Below are 16,144 nucleotides of genomic sequence, written 5' to 3' on the forward strand. Positions count from 1 at the left end.
GTACATTTATGATTTATTTGATCAAGTTTGTTTTTCTTTTAAAATAATTAACATCCCTGTAAATATTTTACATTCATTTAAATTGTAGTAGATCATAATATATTAAACTTACAGTTCATCAAGTGTCCTAATTTTTAAACATTACTCCCCCATCTGAAAATGTTTTATTAAAAAAAAATACCAGAGGGGCGGGGGTTCGGCAAACTAACATTACAGTTGATATTTGGAAGTAGAATCTTTGGTGCTCTCTGAGCTTGGTTGTTTTTCTTACATATGTTTCATTACCCAACTAGGTTACATCATCAGTGCTAGAAGGGAGTGGTGTCAAACTCCATTCCCTTTTAGCACTGATGAAGTTTTCTAGTTGGATAATCAAATGATTGAAAGAAAACAACCAAGCTCAGAGAGCAGCAACAATTCCACAGTTCAACCCCATTTGAAGGTATTACATTCCTGTAGATTAGAGAATAAAGTATAATAGATCAAACTTGCAGGTGAATAGCCAGGAGAAAGAGAGAGATCTTGAATTTACCAGATTAGTTTCTGTTCATCTATTATGTAATAAAAAAGAGATCTCCTAGTTCCTTGTAATGAGCACATAGCTTTATTTCTACTTTCTGTTACACTGTGCTACTCAAAATGATAATTGCGCTTCAGGGATTAGTTGAGATACAGCTGTCTCAGAAACATTCTGTATTCAAAGATACAAACCATGAAATTGATTGATTGATTGATTGATTGATTATCCGATTTCACCATTGTTAATTACAACTGTTCAGTCTTGTAGCTAAGCACATTCCTTAGCATTTTTCTCTTGCTTGCATCTAGAGAGAGAGGAGGATAATTTTTAAAGATGATAATAGCTTAACAAACAGAAGAATTTCAGGAATTTGCAAAATTAAAGATCCACAAGAGGCTTGTTTACATATGTGAAAACACTTTATAAATTCATTTAAATTCAAGTCTTTATTATTGAAAACAACTGTTAACATCTGTAGAGATTCCTTTATTCCCTTGAAAAGATCTGGTTTACACTTTTATTAAATTAATGCTGTCTTATTCTTCAATGAGTTTATGTAATAAAGACAACTGGTTCCCAGAATAATAGTTTCCATCTCCTCCCACAGAAAATGAATAAAAGATGGGTTATTTTTCAAAAACAATTGTATTTATTTTATAAGCTAGTGTTGCCACTAGCAGACAACTGCATCATTCTGTCTACTAACTATTTATTTCATTTGCAGGTATTAATAGTTAGTTTCATCCCAACTAAAAAGAAAAAAAATCTGTGATTCTTAAGGAAAATTGAGACAAATTTAAACAAAGCTCTTTAGTTTAATACAGATCAATCATCCCACAAAGACAAAGGCTTACAATGAGGACATAAGCATATTTATTATTGATCAGTTTAGTAAAACATATGTATTAATGTTGAGTGGCTTAATTAACCCTCACAATTTAGCAATAGAGCATGATTTTCAACCATCATTTCTCTTACAAGTAAATTCTTATTTAGACATTAGAAAGAGTTGTACATCATTCATAGACACATTCATGAAACATTAATTTTGCAGAAATGTTAACATGCTTAGGTAAAAATCAAAAATTTATCTAGTAGATTCTCGCTCTCTTGAAATCATATAGTTGAAATTCAGTGGAAACAAGGGGGGGGAACTGTCCCTGTGTCTAGTTGTTTTGGCATGCAATGCCCTATAGCATAGCAGTGCCCCGAGAGGAGGTATTGAAACAGTTTATTACCAGGGTATGAAGGATCTGTAGTTATTGTCTCAGGCCTCCTAACCAGTGATGGGTTCTGGGCAGTGCGCCCCAGTACTGGCATACTGGTGGCAGCTGGGAGCAGCAGCCATCGTACGGGAACAGTGTTTTGGAGGGCCCACCCATGTACCTTACCTGTATTTAAGCCAACTGGGTCATTTGTGCATGCACACGCAGCATACGGCATCTGCACCTCCTCCACCAGCAGCTGGTGCATCGCAGGGTGGTGAGTGCACATGCGTGCACAGCACACATGCCCGAGGTGGACACCCAGCCCCGTCACAGTATACCGGTTGCGATGGGATCCGGAACCCACCACTGCTTCTGACCCACATTGTGTGTGTGTTTAATTTACGTGATCAACCTAATATGATGCTTAATTTTGTTTTGTTCTATCAGTATATAATCTGGAGGCCTATCTAACAAGGAGTAATTTTTACTTGGCTAAGGACCTTTACTTGGCCAATACAAAAGCTAAATTTGATTTTGTTTTATTTATATTTGAATTAATTTTGTAATTACATGATCATTCATCAGTCAGGTTTTTAACAATTCTTCATTTGTGTTATATTTTGATCAGACTTTTTTCTTTGGAGGTCTCTGAAAATAGCATCTGAGATGTTAGCAATAGCAATAGTTAGACTTATATACCGCTTCATAGGGCTTTCAGCCCTCTCTAAGCGGTTTACAGAGTCAGCATATTGCCCCCAACAACAATCCGGGTCCTCATTTTACCCACCTCGGAAGGATGGAAGGCTGAGTCAACCCTGAGCCGGTGAGATTTGAACAGCTGAAATGCAGAACTGCAGTCAGCTGAAGTAGCCTGCAGTGCTGCATTTAACCACTGCGCCACCTCGGCTCTGTTATGGTGGTAGTGCCTCTGGATCATCAGTTTCTGTACCATTGCCCAAATGTCTTAGATTGCAGATTAGTTACTCAAATTGTAAAAGAAAGTCATTCTAAATATATTCACCCTCTTTTAATCATTGGATATTTTTCATATAATGAAAAAAAACCAGGACTATTATTAAGCATATAATAATTTGACTTAAATAATGACATGAAATAATTAAATTATTTAAACAAAAGTATGATGAAATGTTTATCCATTATGATATAATTTTAACTATGAGATCTGCTAGCCCATACTTTGGCTCTATTCTTCAACCATGCATTATTTTAATAAGTGATAAAACATACTCATTTTAAGGACTTCTTAAATTATAAGAGTTTTTACCTTTGCCCAGCTCTCTATTCATCCTCATTAGAAGCTAACCATAAATATCCTAAGGTTGCATTAAGCTATAACTGCATATTTCATACAAATAATGCTCAAGTTTAATGATACTTAATAAACCACATAAATAAAACAAGCAGTGTCTCCTACAACAGGAGCTTACCTCATTTTTAGCGTCATAATTTCAGTTTTAAATTCTCTTTAGTGTCCTTCATGCTTATTTCTTCTCATTTTGTATCTGAATATGCTGTGAAATCATTGTAGGTCTAACCATTTAGGTCATAAGTCCTATCAATCACTTTGTCAAAGACCAGGGTGTCATTTAAAAGAAAGAAAAAGGACACTTTTTCTTTTTTTTCTATATAATTTCACTGAAAATTACATTGGACAGATAAAACTAATACAGATTATAATAATAAAATAATATTTTATAAAAAAATTAAAAAGTAAAAATATTGTGAAGAAAAAAGCAAAAAAGGTAGAGAGAGAAAATAAAGTAACTTTCCCCTTCAACTGAGCAAGTACAGATAGTCCTCGAGTCTCAACTGAGCAAGTATAGGTAGTCCTCGAATGTCCCATTTAGTGACATTCAAAGTTACAATGGCACTGAAAAAAAGTGACTTATGGTCATTTTTCACACTAACTCATACTTATGACAGTTGCAGTGTCCTGGATCAAGCGATCACTTAACAATCATGTTACTAACTTTAACAAGTCCAATGACTGACTTAACAATTGTGGCAAGAAATTTTGTAAAATGGGGCAAAACTCACTTAACAAATGTTTCACTTAGCAACATAAATTTTGGACTCGCTTGTGGTTGTAACTCGAGGACTACCTGTATAAAGAACTTTAACAAGTCACATCTCTTTAAAATAAAATAATTTCTTCATCTCATGCCTTCATTACCTATAAACAGATCTTTAAAAACTCATCATTCATCTTAATCAGTTAAAATCAATTAGTAGTTACCAAAAATAACAACAGATCTATAAACTTGATCTAATAAACTTACTTGAATTCATTCCTTTCACGCATATCTGGGTTTTTTTTACTTTTAAAATTCCTCAAACCTCATCATTCAAATCCAATCTGTAAAAAATAAAATAAAAGTTACAACATAATTGTTTTAAACTTAATCAGATAAATTTAAAATGACAAATGACCCTCTTCTGTTATAACTCTTATCTATAAAATATCATCATCTAGTCCTAGTAGGAAACAAAACGATTAAAGATTGCCAGAGTTAGCAACCTATCTATTTCAGCCAAGACCAAATAAACTGATTTTATATTTTTCCTTTGCTACCAACAATCTTGGTCTTTAGTCCTTCAAATAATAACCAAATATGGGACAGCCACAATCTCCCTGCTTCTATAAGGACAGCTTCAGTTTGCCACATCCTCATTGAAAATCCCCAAAAGGCCACTTTTTTCTGAAAATGAAATGTATATTGTTACATTTACTATTTATAGTAAGCATTAAAGAAATAATTAATACTTTAGTTATTTATAAGAGCTGTGGTGGCGCAGTGTTTAGAATGCAGTATTGCAGGTTAATTCTGCTGACTGTCAGCAGTTCAATTGTCACCGGCTCAAGGTTGACTCAGGCTTCCATCTTTATGAGGTCAGTAAAATGAGGTGCCAGATTGTTGGGGAAAATATGCTGACTCTGTAAACCACTTAGAGAGTGCTATAAAGCACTAAGAAGCGGTATATAAGTCTAAGTGCTACTGCTAATGGCTACAGTATGGCAAACAGTATTGTAATATGCTACTGACCAAGAATCATTGTTTTAGGGAATGCTTTTATCCCATTATAGAAGCATTTTTTTAATCACACAAAATACCAAAATACCATTACTACTTATTTATATATTTATTTATTTGTAAAATTTACTAGCTGCCCATCTTAACGCATGATAACTCTAAGCAGTTTACAATATTAAAAGCTATGTTTATGTTATGTAATATAAATACAATATTATAAAAAATCAATCTAGCTAAAAAGATGAGGAGGGAGTATGATAAGGAGTTGACCTCACTTGGGGATGAGATATTCCAAAGGGCAAACACAATGACAAAGAAGGTTCTGATGTACAACTCCTACTGAAATTAAGGTTTGGGGAGATCATTCTAGCAGTTCCATAGTTTAATATGCAAAGGGATTAAACCAAGATTTAGATTTTGTTAAAATTCAATCTTGAGGACTATTCTTTTTTCAGTGCGTAAAATACAAGTTCTTTCAGACATTATCTTCACATTTAAATTATATAAGAAAATTTAATTTAACAAGAAAAACATCTAGAATGGATTTCTTAAAATCCCAAATGTTGACTTTATGCCCGGTACTATGAACAATATATATATATATTGTTCATGGTAATTATCCAATCAGAATACTGGTTCCACAGTTTTGCATACTAATTGACTCACATGCTGTGGAAACTCTCCATAGAGATTGTGCATTAACAGTTTTAGTATTCCATAAGGTTACATTAAGAAGAATCACATTTTTGAACTTTTAATTAAATGACTTAGATGCTGTTATTTTGGTTACTGCGTCATGTATTTTTTGGCCTCAGAAAATCAAATGACATTTTGAGCTCTGTTTCTAATGTATTTTGTTGGCAGCTGCAATTCGAAGTTGCAATTCGCCACACTAAGATGCCATAATAGGTTTTTTTTACACTGTTAGCCTCTCCAGATAGTAACTAGTGAAAAATGTACCATATTTTTGGGATTATAAGATGCTCTGGACACATTAGCTTTAGAGGAGGAAAACAAGAAAAAAATATCTACCTGTGGCTCCCAGCAATTTGCCTCCTTGCAGGAAACAGCCTGGTCAGCTTCAGCACAGTCTGATTTAGCATGAGCAGCTGATTGGTGGCTGGATCTGCCTCCCAGAACACCACTCATCATCTGTTCCAGGCTGCAGGGATCACCGTCGTCGCTACTCATCATTGCCTCCGCTTATCGCCGCTTCCATGTGCCCCATTTTTGGCCTCCACATATCCTGTTTTGGGTCTCTGCAGGCTCCATTTGCGGCCTCCGTATGTCCCATTTGCAGCCCGTTCCAAATGGTGGGGATCACCATTGTTGCTGATCGTTGCTGCCGTTTAGAACGGGCCAAAACAGGACACAGGGAGGCCAAAAGCAGGACACAGGGAGGCCAAAAGCAGGACACAGGGAGGCCAAAAATGGGGCACATGGAAGTGGACAGTGGCCGCGATCCCCAGAGCCTGGAACAGTTGTTGGGCGGTATTCCAGGAGGCCAATCCAACCGCCAATCAGCTGTTCATGCTAAATCAGGTTGTGCTGAAGCTGACCAGGCTGTTTGCTTCAAGGAGTCAAATTGCTGGAATGAAGTCTAATGCTTAGTATAAAGATTCTTCAGCAAAGAAAAAATGATAAACATGACTGGTGAGGGGTTGTTGTTTTTTTTTGGCTCCTCTGAAAAGGAAGTAAAAGTGTAAGACTTTGTTAGAATTGCACACCTCTCTAGGATTGTTAGCTGTTTTTAATACGTCTTTCAACATAATATTTAGTAGGCCTAGGCAAATCAGCTCTGATTTGATTCTAATTGGGGATCTGAATTCAAAGAAAGCATGATTTGATTTGAGCTTATGAAATGAGTTCAAGGCCAAACAGATTTGATCGCACTGATTACATTCAAAATTCTGCTAACAAAGATTCAAGTATGCTATGTAATGGGGAACATCAAAATCCTTAGCTGCTCATTTGTTTTGACAGAATTGGATAATATTAGCAGGGATGGCATACCCTTTATTATGAAACATCCCTACCTCCAAGTATCATTCACTGTGTCAGTGTTTCACTGCAATACATTTCTTTAGTATTTTCTTTGTACCTTTTAAGATTGATATAATAGGATGAGGAAAATCTCTAAAATGTCCAGCAAACACCTAATATGCTGAATGAATGCAGCAAGTCTCCTTAGAACTAAAAATGTTTTAAAATGGCTTAAACCTTCCACTTCCTCTGCTAGGGGAGAGATTTTGCATGACGCTGAAGAATGACTACTGATTTGCCCTAGTAGAAAGGCAAAGCTTTCTACTAGGGCACTAGATTTTCTGTGACATTTTTTCTCAATAGAATATTTAATATTTTACAAAAATAACTCTTCTTAACTAATTAAAGCAACTATTCTCTTTACTTTGATCCTTCCAGAAAATAGGGTATTTTTCTTAGCAAAATTCTTGCAGAATTTTTAAGTGCACAATAAAGTAGGGCCAAGTCTTAATTGAAATGCTTCATAGAATAATCCTTAATGCCAACTCCAATATAGTATGTTTGCTTGAGGTTCCGTCAGTTATGTTCTAAACTGAAGTTTTTTATCCTTATGCTTTCATAGTCTCTGTAAAAATTATGTGGACTGGAGGCATGGTGCTACAAAATAAATTTTCTCCTTTCTTTCTCCCTCTTCTCTACATTGGTTTGATTGATAGTGAAAGGTAGATACATATCTTGGCAAGATAGGTATCTGAGAAGAGAATCTGAAAAATAATGGAAGAATCTGGATGTAAGATCACTGTGAGAGGAATGAAGAATGGAGAGAAAAGCAGAAATACAGGAGGGCTATCTATAGACAGTAGTAATATGGTGACTGGATACTAAAACAGGAATATTTAAATAGGAATATTTTTAGGTATTACCCCTAAAAAACTGGGTGGAAATATCTGTGCATCTTATAGGGCGAATGTTGCTGAAGTCCCACCTACCCGCCGGCCCCCACCCGCCGGCCCCCAACCTCTGCCTCCCTAATAGCCAGCTTCCAAAACACTCAGATCAGATCAGCCCAGCATCTAACAAACAGAGAGCTAACAGTCATTCTGGCTACCTCTTATGGCCGATTGAGGAAAACAGCAACCAATCACATTTTACAGTATGATTTAAAGAAACAGGTATAGCATTGTTACATGATTTATATATTGCCAACCCAACTGTTAGATTATATTCCTAACACAGACTCCTCAGTCTTTTCTGTGTAATTGGTCAAGGCTGCACTGATGCAGGGCTTGGTGGACTATATGCTAGACTTGGCTTCTACAGAGTTTCTAGTGTCTCTTTCCTTCCATTCTAAGTCTCTGGAATAAAATTGTTCGGCTTTTGATAACAATAAATCCTATGCCCCTACCTGCCCTTTAATGCTTTTCAATTCTGTGTCAAGACAAGTGACAGAGTCATAATTTATTCAGATGTCAGAAAATAATTTGAAAAATGTCAAGTAGAAAAGAAAAATAGGATAGAAGAGAATTACTTTCAACGACCGATAGCTACCTTTCTTTTTTTCCATGAATATTCTGAGTACAAAAGGACTTTGCTGGATTTTCAGTATAATTCAGAATAAATAGATTAAAAGTTCTTCATTAAAATCTCCTTCCTTATATAATTTTAATTACTATTGTCTGGCTTAGGAAATCTGAGTGAGGAGGCAATGCAAATGACATTTTAAAGAAGACAATTCCCCTCATCATTCATCCCTATCAGATTGTGATCTAAACCTTCAAACTGGCATAGCTAAAAAATATAATTTGAGAAAGGAAAAAGAATGATGGATTATCTTGGAAGGAAACTTTGATCCAGTTCCTTCCAAAGCTATTAGGATTCCTAGCCTTGCAAAATTATATTTCATCCTTTACATCTTTCCCCACCTTCCATGCTAATTGTTAGGATCTATTTTGTAGCATGATCTATGACATATATTTCCCCAAAATATAAATCTACACAGAAAAGACTATTTGCTAAAGATTAATGACACAATTTAGTGCCCAGTCATGCAGGCTTAATTTCCACTAATTTAAACAGGACTTACCATAAATGATATGCAAAGAAATTTGCATATCTTTGCAGAGCATTGGAGTTATTATAAAATATACAAGAAGTACATTTTTAAAAATGCTTAGGTGACAGATGTCAAGTGCAGTACCATAAACTATGATGTGTCATTCAGAAGCATGTTGTGGCCCGCCAGCAGCCAGCTGAGCTGGGGGCAGACTCGGACAATGAGGAGTTAGGGAGGAACCTGGTCCAGTCCTGGAGTCTGGTGAAGGCTCTGATGAGTGCTCTGTGTCAGAGGCAGAGAAGGGGCCAGGACCATCCAACAGTTATCAGCTACCTTTGGAGTCATAAATAAGTGAGGCAGAAGAACAGCTGGAGCCTGTTCCCGATGTGCACATGTGCAGAGCTATCAGGAGAAGGGAACAATTAAGGAAAAGCGGTCAACTTGGGAGTAAAGGCACAAGTGGACACTGAATGGCACTCCCAAAGGAAATAAATAGGAACAAAAGGGGAGTGGTGTTTGCAGGAGACAAATTCGTTTCTTAGTGTGAACATTTGCTTATCTGAGTCCATGCCTCACAGAGACTCCTTACCAAATATTTCATTGTGTAGTGTTACATTGCAGAAGTTGCTAATTCATATCCTTAAGAATGGATAGCTTTTTCAATAAATAATAATTCCTTATAAGAAAACGTACCTGCCCTGACTGCTCCCAATTATTGATACTGATTTTGTGAAGAATAGTTATCTAATTCTAATGGATCTGCTCCTTTTGCAGAAGACCCAGAGACAAAGGACAGGAGGTTCCAGAAAAATCTTGAACCTTGCAACCTTTTATTTTCTTTGTATTTTCAAATGTCAAATGAATTTAACAAATTACTTTAATGAGTTATTGTTAACTGGCCATCTAGATGAGTTTTGTAAATAAAAGTTTAATAGTATTTTTTAATGTTCTTGCTCTTGAAACAAGTGGGCTCATCTTCATATGTAATTAACAGATGTAGGTTATTTGCACCCTCTGTCTCCCAAAAACATTTCATTTCAAAGGGGATTACAGTTGCAACTTCTCACCATGGTTATGATTTTAAAATGTTAAAAAATGATCAAGTTGTTTTTTTATAAATAATTCAAAGTGATGAACATACTTAATATTCCTTCCTCTTCCTATTTTTCCCACAACAGCAGTTCAATTAAATGGGTTGGGCTGAAAGAGAGTGGCTGTCTCAAAGTCACCTAGCTGGCTTTCATGCCTAAGGTGGGACTACAACTCACAATCTCCTGTTTTCTAGCCTGATGCCTTAATTCTCATGGATAAATTACCAACTATGTAGTCTTGTGAAGAAGATTGTAATGACTATGCATAGATAGTGGGATTTTAATAAATGGCAATAATATATATACCATTTTCTCTAAGCAGAAAGAGAAAAAAATACAGGAACAAAGATGGCAGACTATATTTGTCCTAAAGAGTCAAGTTCACATTTTAAGTACTGTATCAAGTTCATCAAAATCATAGTTTGACTCTAAAATTGTAAATGTGAACTGGATTGATAGATTGATTATTAACTGAATTTGTATACTGCCCCAGTCATAACCAACTCTAAGCGGTTGACATATCTTAACACAGCAATAGGATTTAAAATCTTATATTTCAAAAAAGAGCCTAAGCTTAGAAATACACATACAAACACTCTCCTTACAGAATCAAATTTAAATACATCCAATTCCAAACTCTTGTTGAAAAAGGGAAGTCTTAATTGCCTTTGAAAATTCCAAAACCAGTTGAAGTGGAGCTGATCTTACCTCAGGGGAATGTCATTCCAGGAAAGGGAAATGGCATCGAGATCCCTACATATTCCTAGGGGCAGAGATCTGGAAAGATTGTTTTCCTCCCAGATCTTCACAGATAGGCAGAAAAACCTCCTGACTTGAAAAATGTAGTAACCTTTCCAGAATATTTCATGTGTCATACAAGCTATGCTTTTTGTTGAAAGATATTTATTCTTTGTTGTGCACTTTCTTGTAAGCCTGTATTCATAAATTCTGCATTACATTCTCTATTAAGGTACTTTAAATATCAATAGAAGAGTAACTAAGGTTAAACTGAAGAGTCTTTGGTGCTCTCTAAACATCTTGTTTTATTGCAGACATTTCATTACCCAACTAGTAATATTATCAGTCTCCCTTCAAACATTGATGATGTTACCTAGTTGGGTAATGAAATGTCTGCAAAAAACAAACAAGCTCAGAGAGCACTAAGTACCCTGGAGTACTTTAATTGTCAGAAGATGCCAGTGACTTAGCAATGATTGAAAAGTTATACTGTATTTCATTTGCAGTGAAGTATCTAACCTAATTAAAGGTGTTTAAAAAAAATAGCCAAAGATTGCTTCAACTGAGACTAGTCTATTTCCAAGTTTAGGATTGCATTTCATACATATTTGGCAACATGTCAGATGTAAAAGGGAACTAGACTTTTCTACTACATGGATGCACCAATATTCCAATTTTGGTTGTATCCTCAAAAGAACAGATAATAACCTTTCAATTTAAATATACCATGGATCGCCCAGTTTAAACTCAGGAATTCTCACTTGTTTGGACTATGCTTAGTGAAAAGAAATCAGAATCAAACAGAGTTAAGATCTCTGCTTTATTGTCTAAAAATTGGTTTTCTCAGATTCAAATATAATGGCTTATTTAAAATCAAAACTGAACATTTCTTACTTTTCACACGCAATAAATAGGTAAAGGAGATAAAGAGCACTCGATCTCTAAACTTGTAGAGATTTCAGGCATTTAGGGCAAAAACATTAATTTACATTACATTGAAGTTCTGAATAATCCTGCACACATAAGCAAAGAATATGAATAGACTTCTGACACCTAAACAAATATGAGTATGTATGCAGAAAAGTGCAAAGAGCAAAATGATTTTTTAAAGCAGCAACTTATTTGTGAAGGCTGCTCAGTAGTCAAGTTACTGAAATAAATTGTGGCTCCTAACAAATATAATGAAGAAAAAGAACACACAATAAATTTCTTACTGAAGTGACATTGTCTTTAATTCCTGAATAGACTCTTCTGAAATGTGCCTTTTGAAAAAGAAAGACACATCATCACTCTGAAATTAGTTCCAAAAGTATTTAATTAATCAGCTTTCTTACAATAACACCTATAATCCTAGTAGCATGTTTTAGAAGGAAGTATATCACAAATTAGAAGAGTAGAATAAAAGGATACGCTCATAGAATATTTCTCAAACAAGAAATCTTTAAAATGACTTCTAAATGTATACTGCAAATAATTAATACACATGGCCAATTTTACACGTCTGAATTTTAGGATATTGGTGTGTGGAAAAAACAAAATGATCAGCAGAGGTTTCCCTTAGCATATGTACTATACAAAATAATTACTTACACAGTCCTTAGATCAGCTTATGGGTAATATCTGTGCATTCTCTCTGTGTGTAGATATTTAATTGAAACTTCTATGCATTGGCCATATGTGAATTGAACACACCAAAATAACAGGGTACTGCCAGAGGTACTATTTCTCCCCAGCTCACTTCCCTCATTAAGATGAACTGCAAATAAAATTGTCAAGCCTGGCATTTAAGCAATTTTCTCTATAGTTATTAAAATAATAAACTGTCTCCAAAAATCTGTCACTTTTAGAAAGAGCAATTTGGGAATTGGACTAATTAGATCAACAGTGCAAACTCAAGAGAAATATTAAAACTGGAAATACAATCAGTTGAAAATTTTCTGGTGTCAAAAACTTATTTCCTCATGTGAGCCTGATGATGTGGATAAATTAGTTAAAATCTTTGGAACCATACCCTTCCAAGTAATTAAAAATCTTCCAGGCTAAGCATACCATCTGGCCCTTAGAGATGGTTAATCAGGGACAGTAAGTTCCCACCACATTTAAGGAAGCTGTAGTTAAACATTTGCTTAAAATATAGAATTCTAAATTATGGATAAATATTATCCAGTATGTTGTGCATCTTTCTCGACTAAGATACTGGAGAAAATTAGCTCTGAACCGCAGGAGATATGAAATGATACTGAATTTTTGGATCCATTCCAATCTGGCTTCTGGTCTGATCTGGGGGCAGAAACAGCCTGGCGTTTCTGCCCCCAGAATTAGAATAGAGAATGATTGGCTAAATCAACATTCTTGCTACATCATTTCAGGGTGCTTCCATTCAGGCTAGTTTATTATAACATGCATTAGGTGGGCTGCCTTTAAAGACAGTTAGGAAGCTGCTGCAGGACAAAAGTATTCAATTATTGGCAGAGTTTAGGCAATTAGGAATTATAACAGCAATCGTACATCGGTTGCCAGAGCATTTCTAGGCCCAGTTTAGAATGCTCAGAATGCTTCTGAGCTCTAAATAATTTGTGATGATGCCATTTGTCCTATACATTTCTGAGGTGTGTTATTTCCAAGGTCAGCCACAAGAATACTATTCCATTAGGTGAGAATACAGCAATGATAAGCCAGGGGAGGCTCCAGGCTTTTCCACACAATCCTTATGTGACTCCATGACTGTTTTTAATTAGATCTTTAAAGGCCGGGATGTTCTCATCTGCCTTTAAATAGCTGGAATCGGTTTATTTTACAAATTTTAGTTCATAAAATGCTATCATGTTCTTTAATATATTTCCATTGAGAGAAAGAATGCCATTATAAAGTTTTGCCTTGAAAGATGGAGGGAATACTTTTTCTTTTATCCTCGTAGCCTTGTTAATTAGAGAAAATAACCTCAGTAGCCAACTCTTCCTATTAAGAATAAAGAGTTCATAAAACCAAATGACAACAGAGGCTTATTAAACATATAGCATCCTAAATTAATCAGCTGCATTTCTTTTCTATCCTCAAAGTTAGTGTAATTGAATTTGCTCTGGGTAAGCAGGTTGAGATTATCTGAGTGAACAGAAGTGCCACCCGATATGGCCTCCCAAGGCGAATATCTACAGCCATTCACATATAGCCCTCTATTCTACATTCAAATCTTTATTCACACACATGTGCATTGATTTTTTAGGCAGAAGATACACATGGAGAGACTATATGTAGCAGGCTCTTTCCCCCATCCAAAGCACACCTCTTTAAAAGCCTTCACTAGGACCAAATGAGGCTTTAAAAATGTGATTGCGGAATCAATGAGATGACTTTTCAATGGGGAGTTATAATGTTTAGAGAAGGGATGATTAGCTGATTCTTCGAGCAACAGCTCTCAAAAATATCCCTCCATGTACCAATTAGACTCCATTGGCACCAAAGAGGGCTTTTGAAGATTTGATTGCAGTGCAGGAAAGGAAAAAGCTCTTATATCTAATTTCTTGCTGATTAGTGAAAAAGGCTTTTTGCTATCTTGGAAGGACAGACAGCGTTTGAAGAAAGAAGCCGGTGGTCCACATGGAAAACTGGAGGTTTCCAATGCCTGCAGAAAGCTACTTTATCAGTTTCAGTGTTTTAGAAAAATACATTCCTAATATTATGAAAGTATAGTGTTCCACTTTTCAGGTATGCTGAAAATGATCTTTGGATTTATTTGTTGCAGGACCAATGCAAGAGACTATATATGATTTCTGGAGAATGGTTTGGCATGAAAACACAGCAAGTATAGTCATGGTGACAAATCTCGTGGAAGTTGGGAGGGTAAGAGTATTTTATAAACTATATGTGTGTGTTATCTATGTATTCTATTTGCAAACAATAAGCAACATGATCACTACAAAGAAGTTTATTTAATTGTGTAATCTGTTTTAAAAAGCCTTCCCAACGATTATATAATTAATTTACTTCAAAAGCATAGAAACCCTGTACTTCCAAATATTGTTGAATGACTATTCCCCAAGTTCGCTACCTTTGGTCATGAAAGAGGGGCAAGTGAGATTTGCTGTTTAGCAAAATCTCAGGGATACAATTCCATATCTATGACTAACCTACTGTCAGGGAAGGCAAAAAGAAGAAGAAGCATAACCCTAAGGAGAAAGATCACACACTTTTTTGAGACAACAATTGTTAGGTTTCAAATTGCAGAAGAAGAAGAGTAGAGAACAATAGAAAACAAGAATTTAATAATAGGAATTCTTGCGGAGTTGCTCTTAGATCTTTCAATTGTTGCTATTTTCTGGAACAGAGGCAAAATATATCCAACTGGTTTGGGTTAACATACAATAATTGTCAGGGAGATGTCTATGGAGGTTCTCAGTCATCCAGGTCATGGTTGTCCCAAAGGTGCTTTTTCAAGAGGCAACTGGCCTTTCTTTTTTATCTTTTAAGACGTTTTGCTTCTCATCCAAAAAGCTTCTTCAGCTCTGACCGGATGATGGGAATGATGATACAGCTGGTCATTTGCATCTTTTATAGAATCATTGAGGCCACTTTGAAATTTATCTGTATCCTCAGGGTCACCTGAATAGTGTAAATGGTGTGGAGCCTTCTTGGAACTGCTGAAATGACTGTGTTGTACACTGGAGATAGATGATGTCGTACCCCTTCCACTCTGTTGAGAGAGGGCTGTTCAATTTTGACATAGATGGCCTCTTTGACCCCTCTTTCAAACCAGCGATTATCTCTGTCCAAAATATGGACTTTTCTGTCTTCAAAACAAGACTTTGACTTTTAAATGAAGATGGACTGCTGAATCTAGCCCTGATGGGTTTGTTCTTCTATGTTGAGCCATGTGTTTATGAAGTGGTTGTTTTGTTTCCCCAATGTAAAGATCTGCACATGTCTCACTGCATATACGTATCACATTGCTCAGTTTGTATCTAGGTGCTTTATCTTTGGGGTGGACAAGATTCTACCTTAGTATATGCTTGGGTTTAAAGTCTACACATGTGTTGGCTGAAGATCATCCTGAGTTACTCGGAGAGTTCAGTTGTTGGGAGATATAGAAGTATTAGAAAAGGATGTATTTACGCTGGTGAAAATTGATGACATTAGGCCCATTATTTCCAATCTTTCATGATATGTTGTGCTTCCTGGGTTGACCTGTTGACCTGTCCTTATTAGTTTATATCTAGACAAACTTACTCCTGGCTATTTCTAATCAGTTTCACCCTTCCTGTCTACTCTAAATTAAGCAAGAAGCAAAGATTTCTTTTTAGATGTAAAGAACCTTCAGGGGTAGAAAGGCAATCTTTTCATTTATAAAAGCAGCTCCAGGGGTAGGGAGAAAACCCAATTTCAGACACTGATTATATAAGACTGGAGGTCACAAAGTGGAATTCTCAGCAGTGTACAGAAAGAAATCAAATAATTAAGTAAGTATAATCTTTATTTTCATTGGACTTAAATACAACAAAATT

General features: G+C 35.7%; 1 protein-coding gene across 16 annotated transcripts in view; it reads left to right on the top strand.

Annotated features, from left to right (window-relative positions):
* The window catches only part of PTPRM (protein tyrosine phosphatase receptor type M), a 477,367-nt gene that overhangs the window by 418,713 nt on the left and 42,510 nt on the right, over positions 1 to 16,144 (top strand). For all 16 annotated transcript variants that reach the window (XM_087707256.1, XM_087707257.1, XM_087707258.1 and 13 more), the window contains one exon: positions 14,389 to 14,486. In XM_087707256.1, coding sequence (XP_087563382.1) covers positions 14,389 to 14,486 — 98 coding nt within the window. The remainder of the gene's footprint in view (positions 1 to 14,388; positions 14,487 to 16,144) is intronic.

Source organism: Thamnophis sirtalis, unplaced genomic scaffold (assembly GCF_051295495.1).
Source record: "Thamnophis sirtalis isolate CommonGarterSnake01/CBP01778 unplaced genomic scaffold, rThaSir2_p1.2 scaffold_2, whole genome shotgun sequence".
Taxonomy (NCBI): Eukaryota; Metazoa; Chordata; class Lepidosauria; order Squamata; family Natricidae; genus Thamnophis; species Thamnophis sirtalis.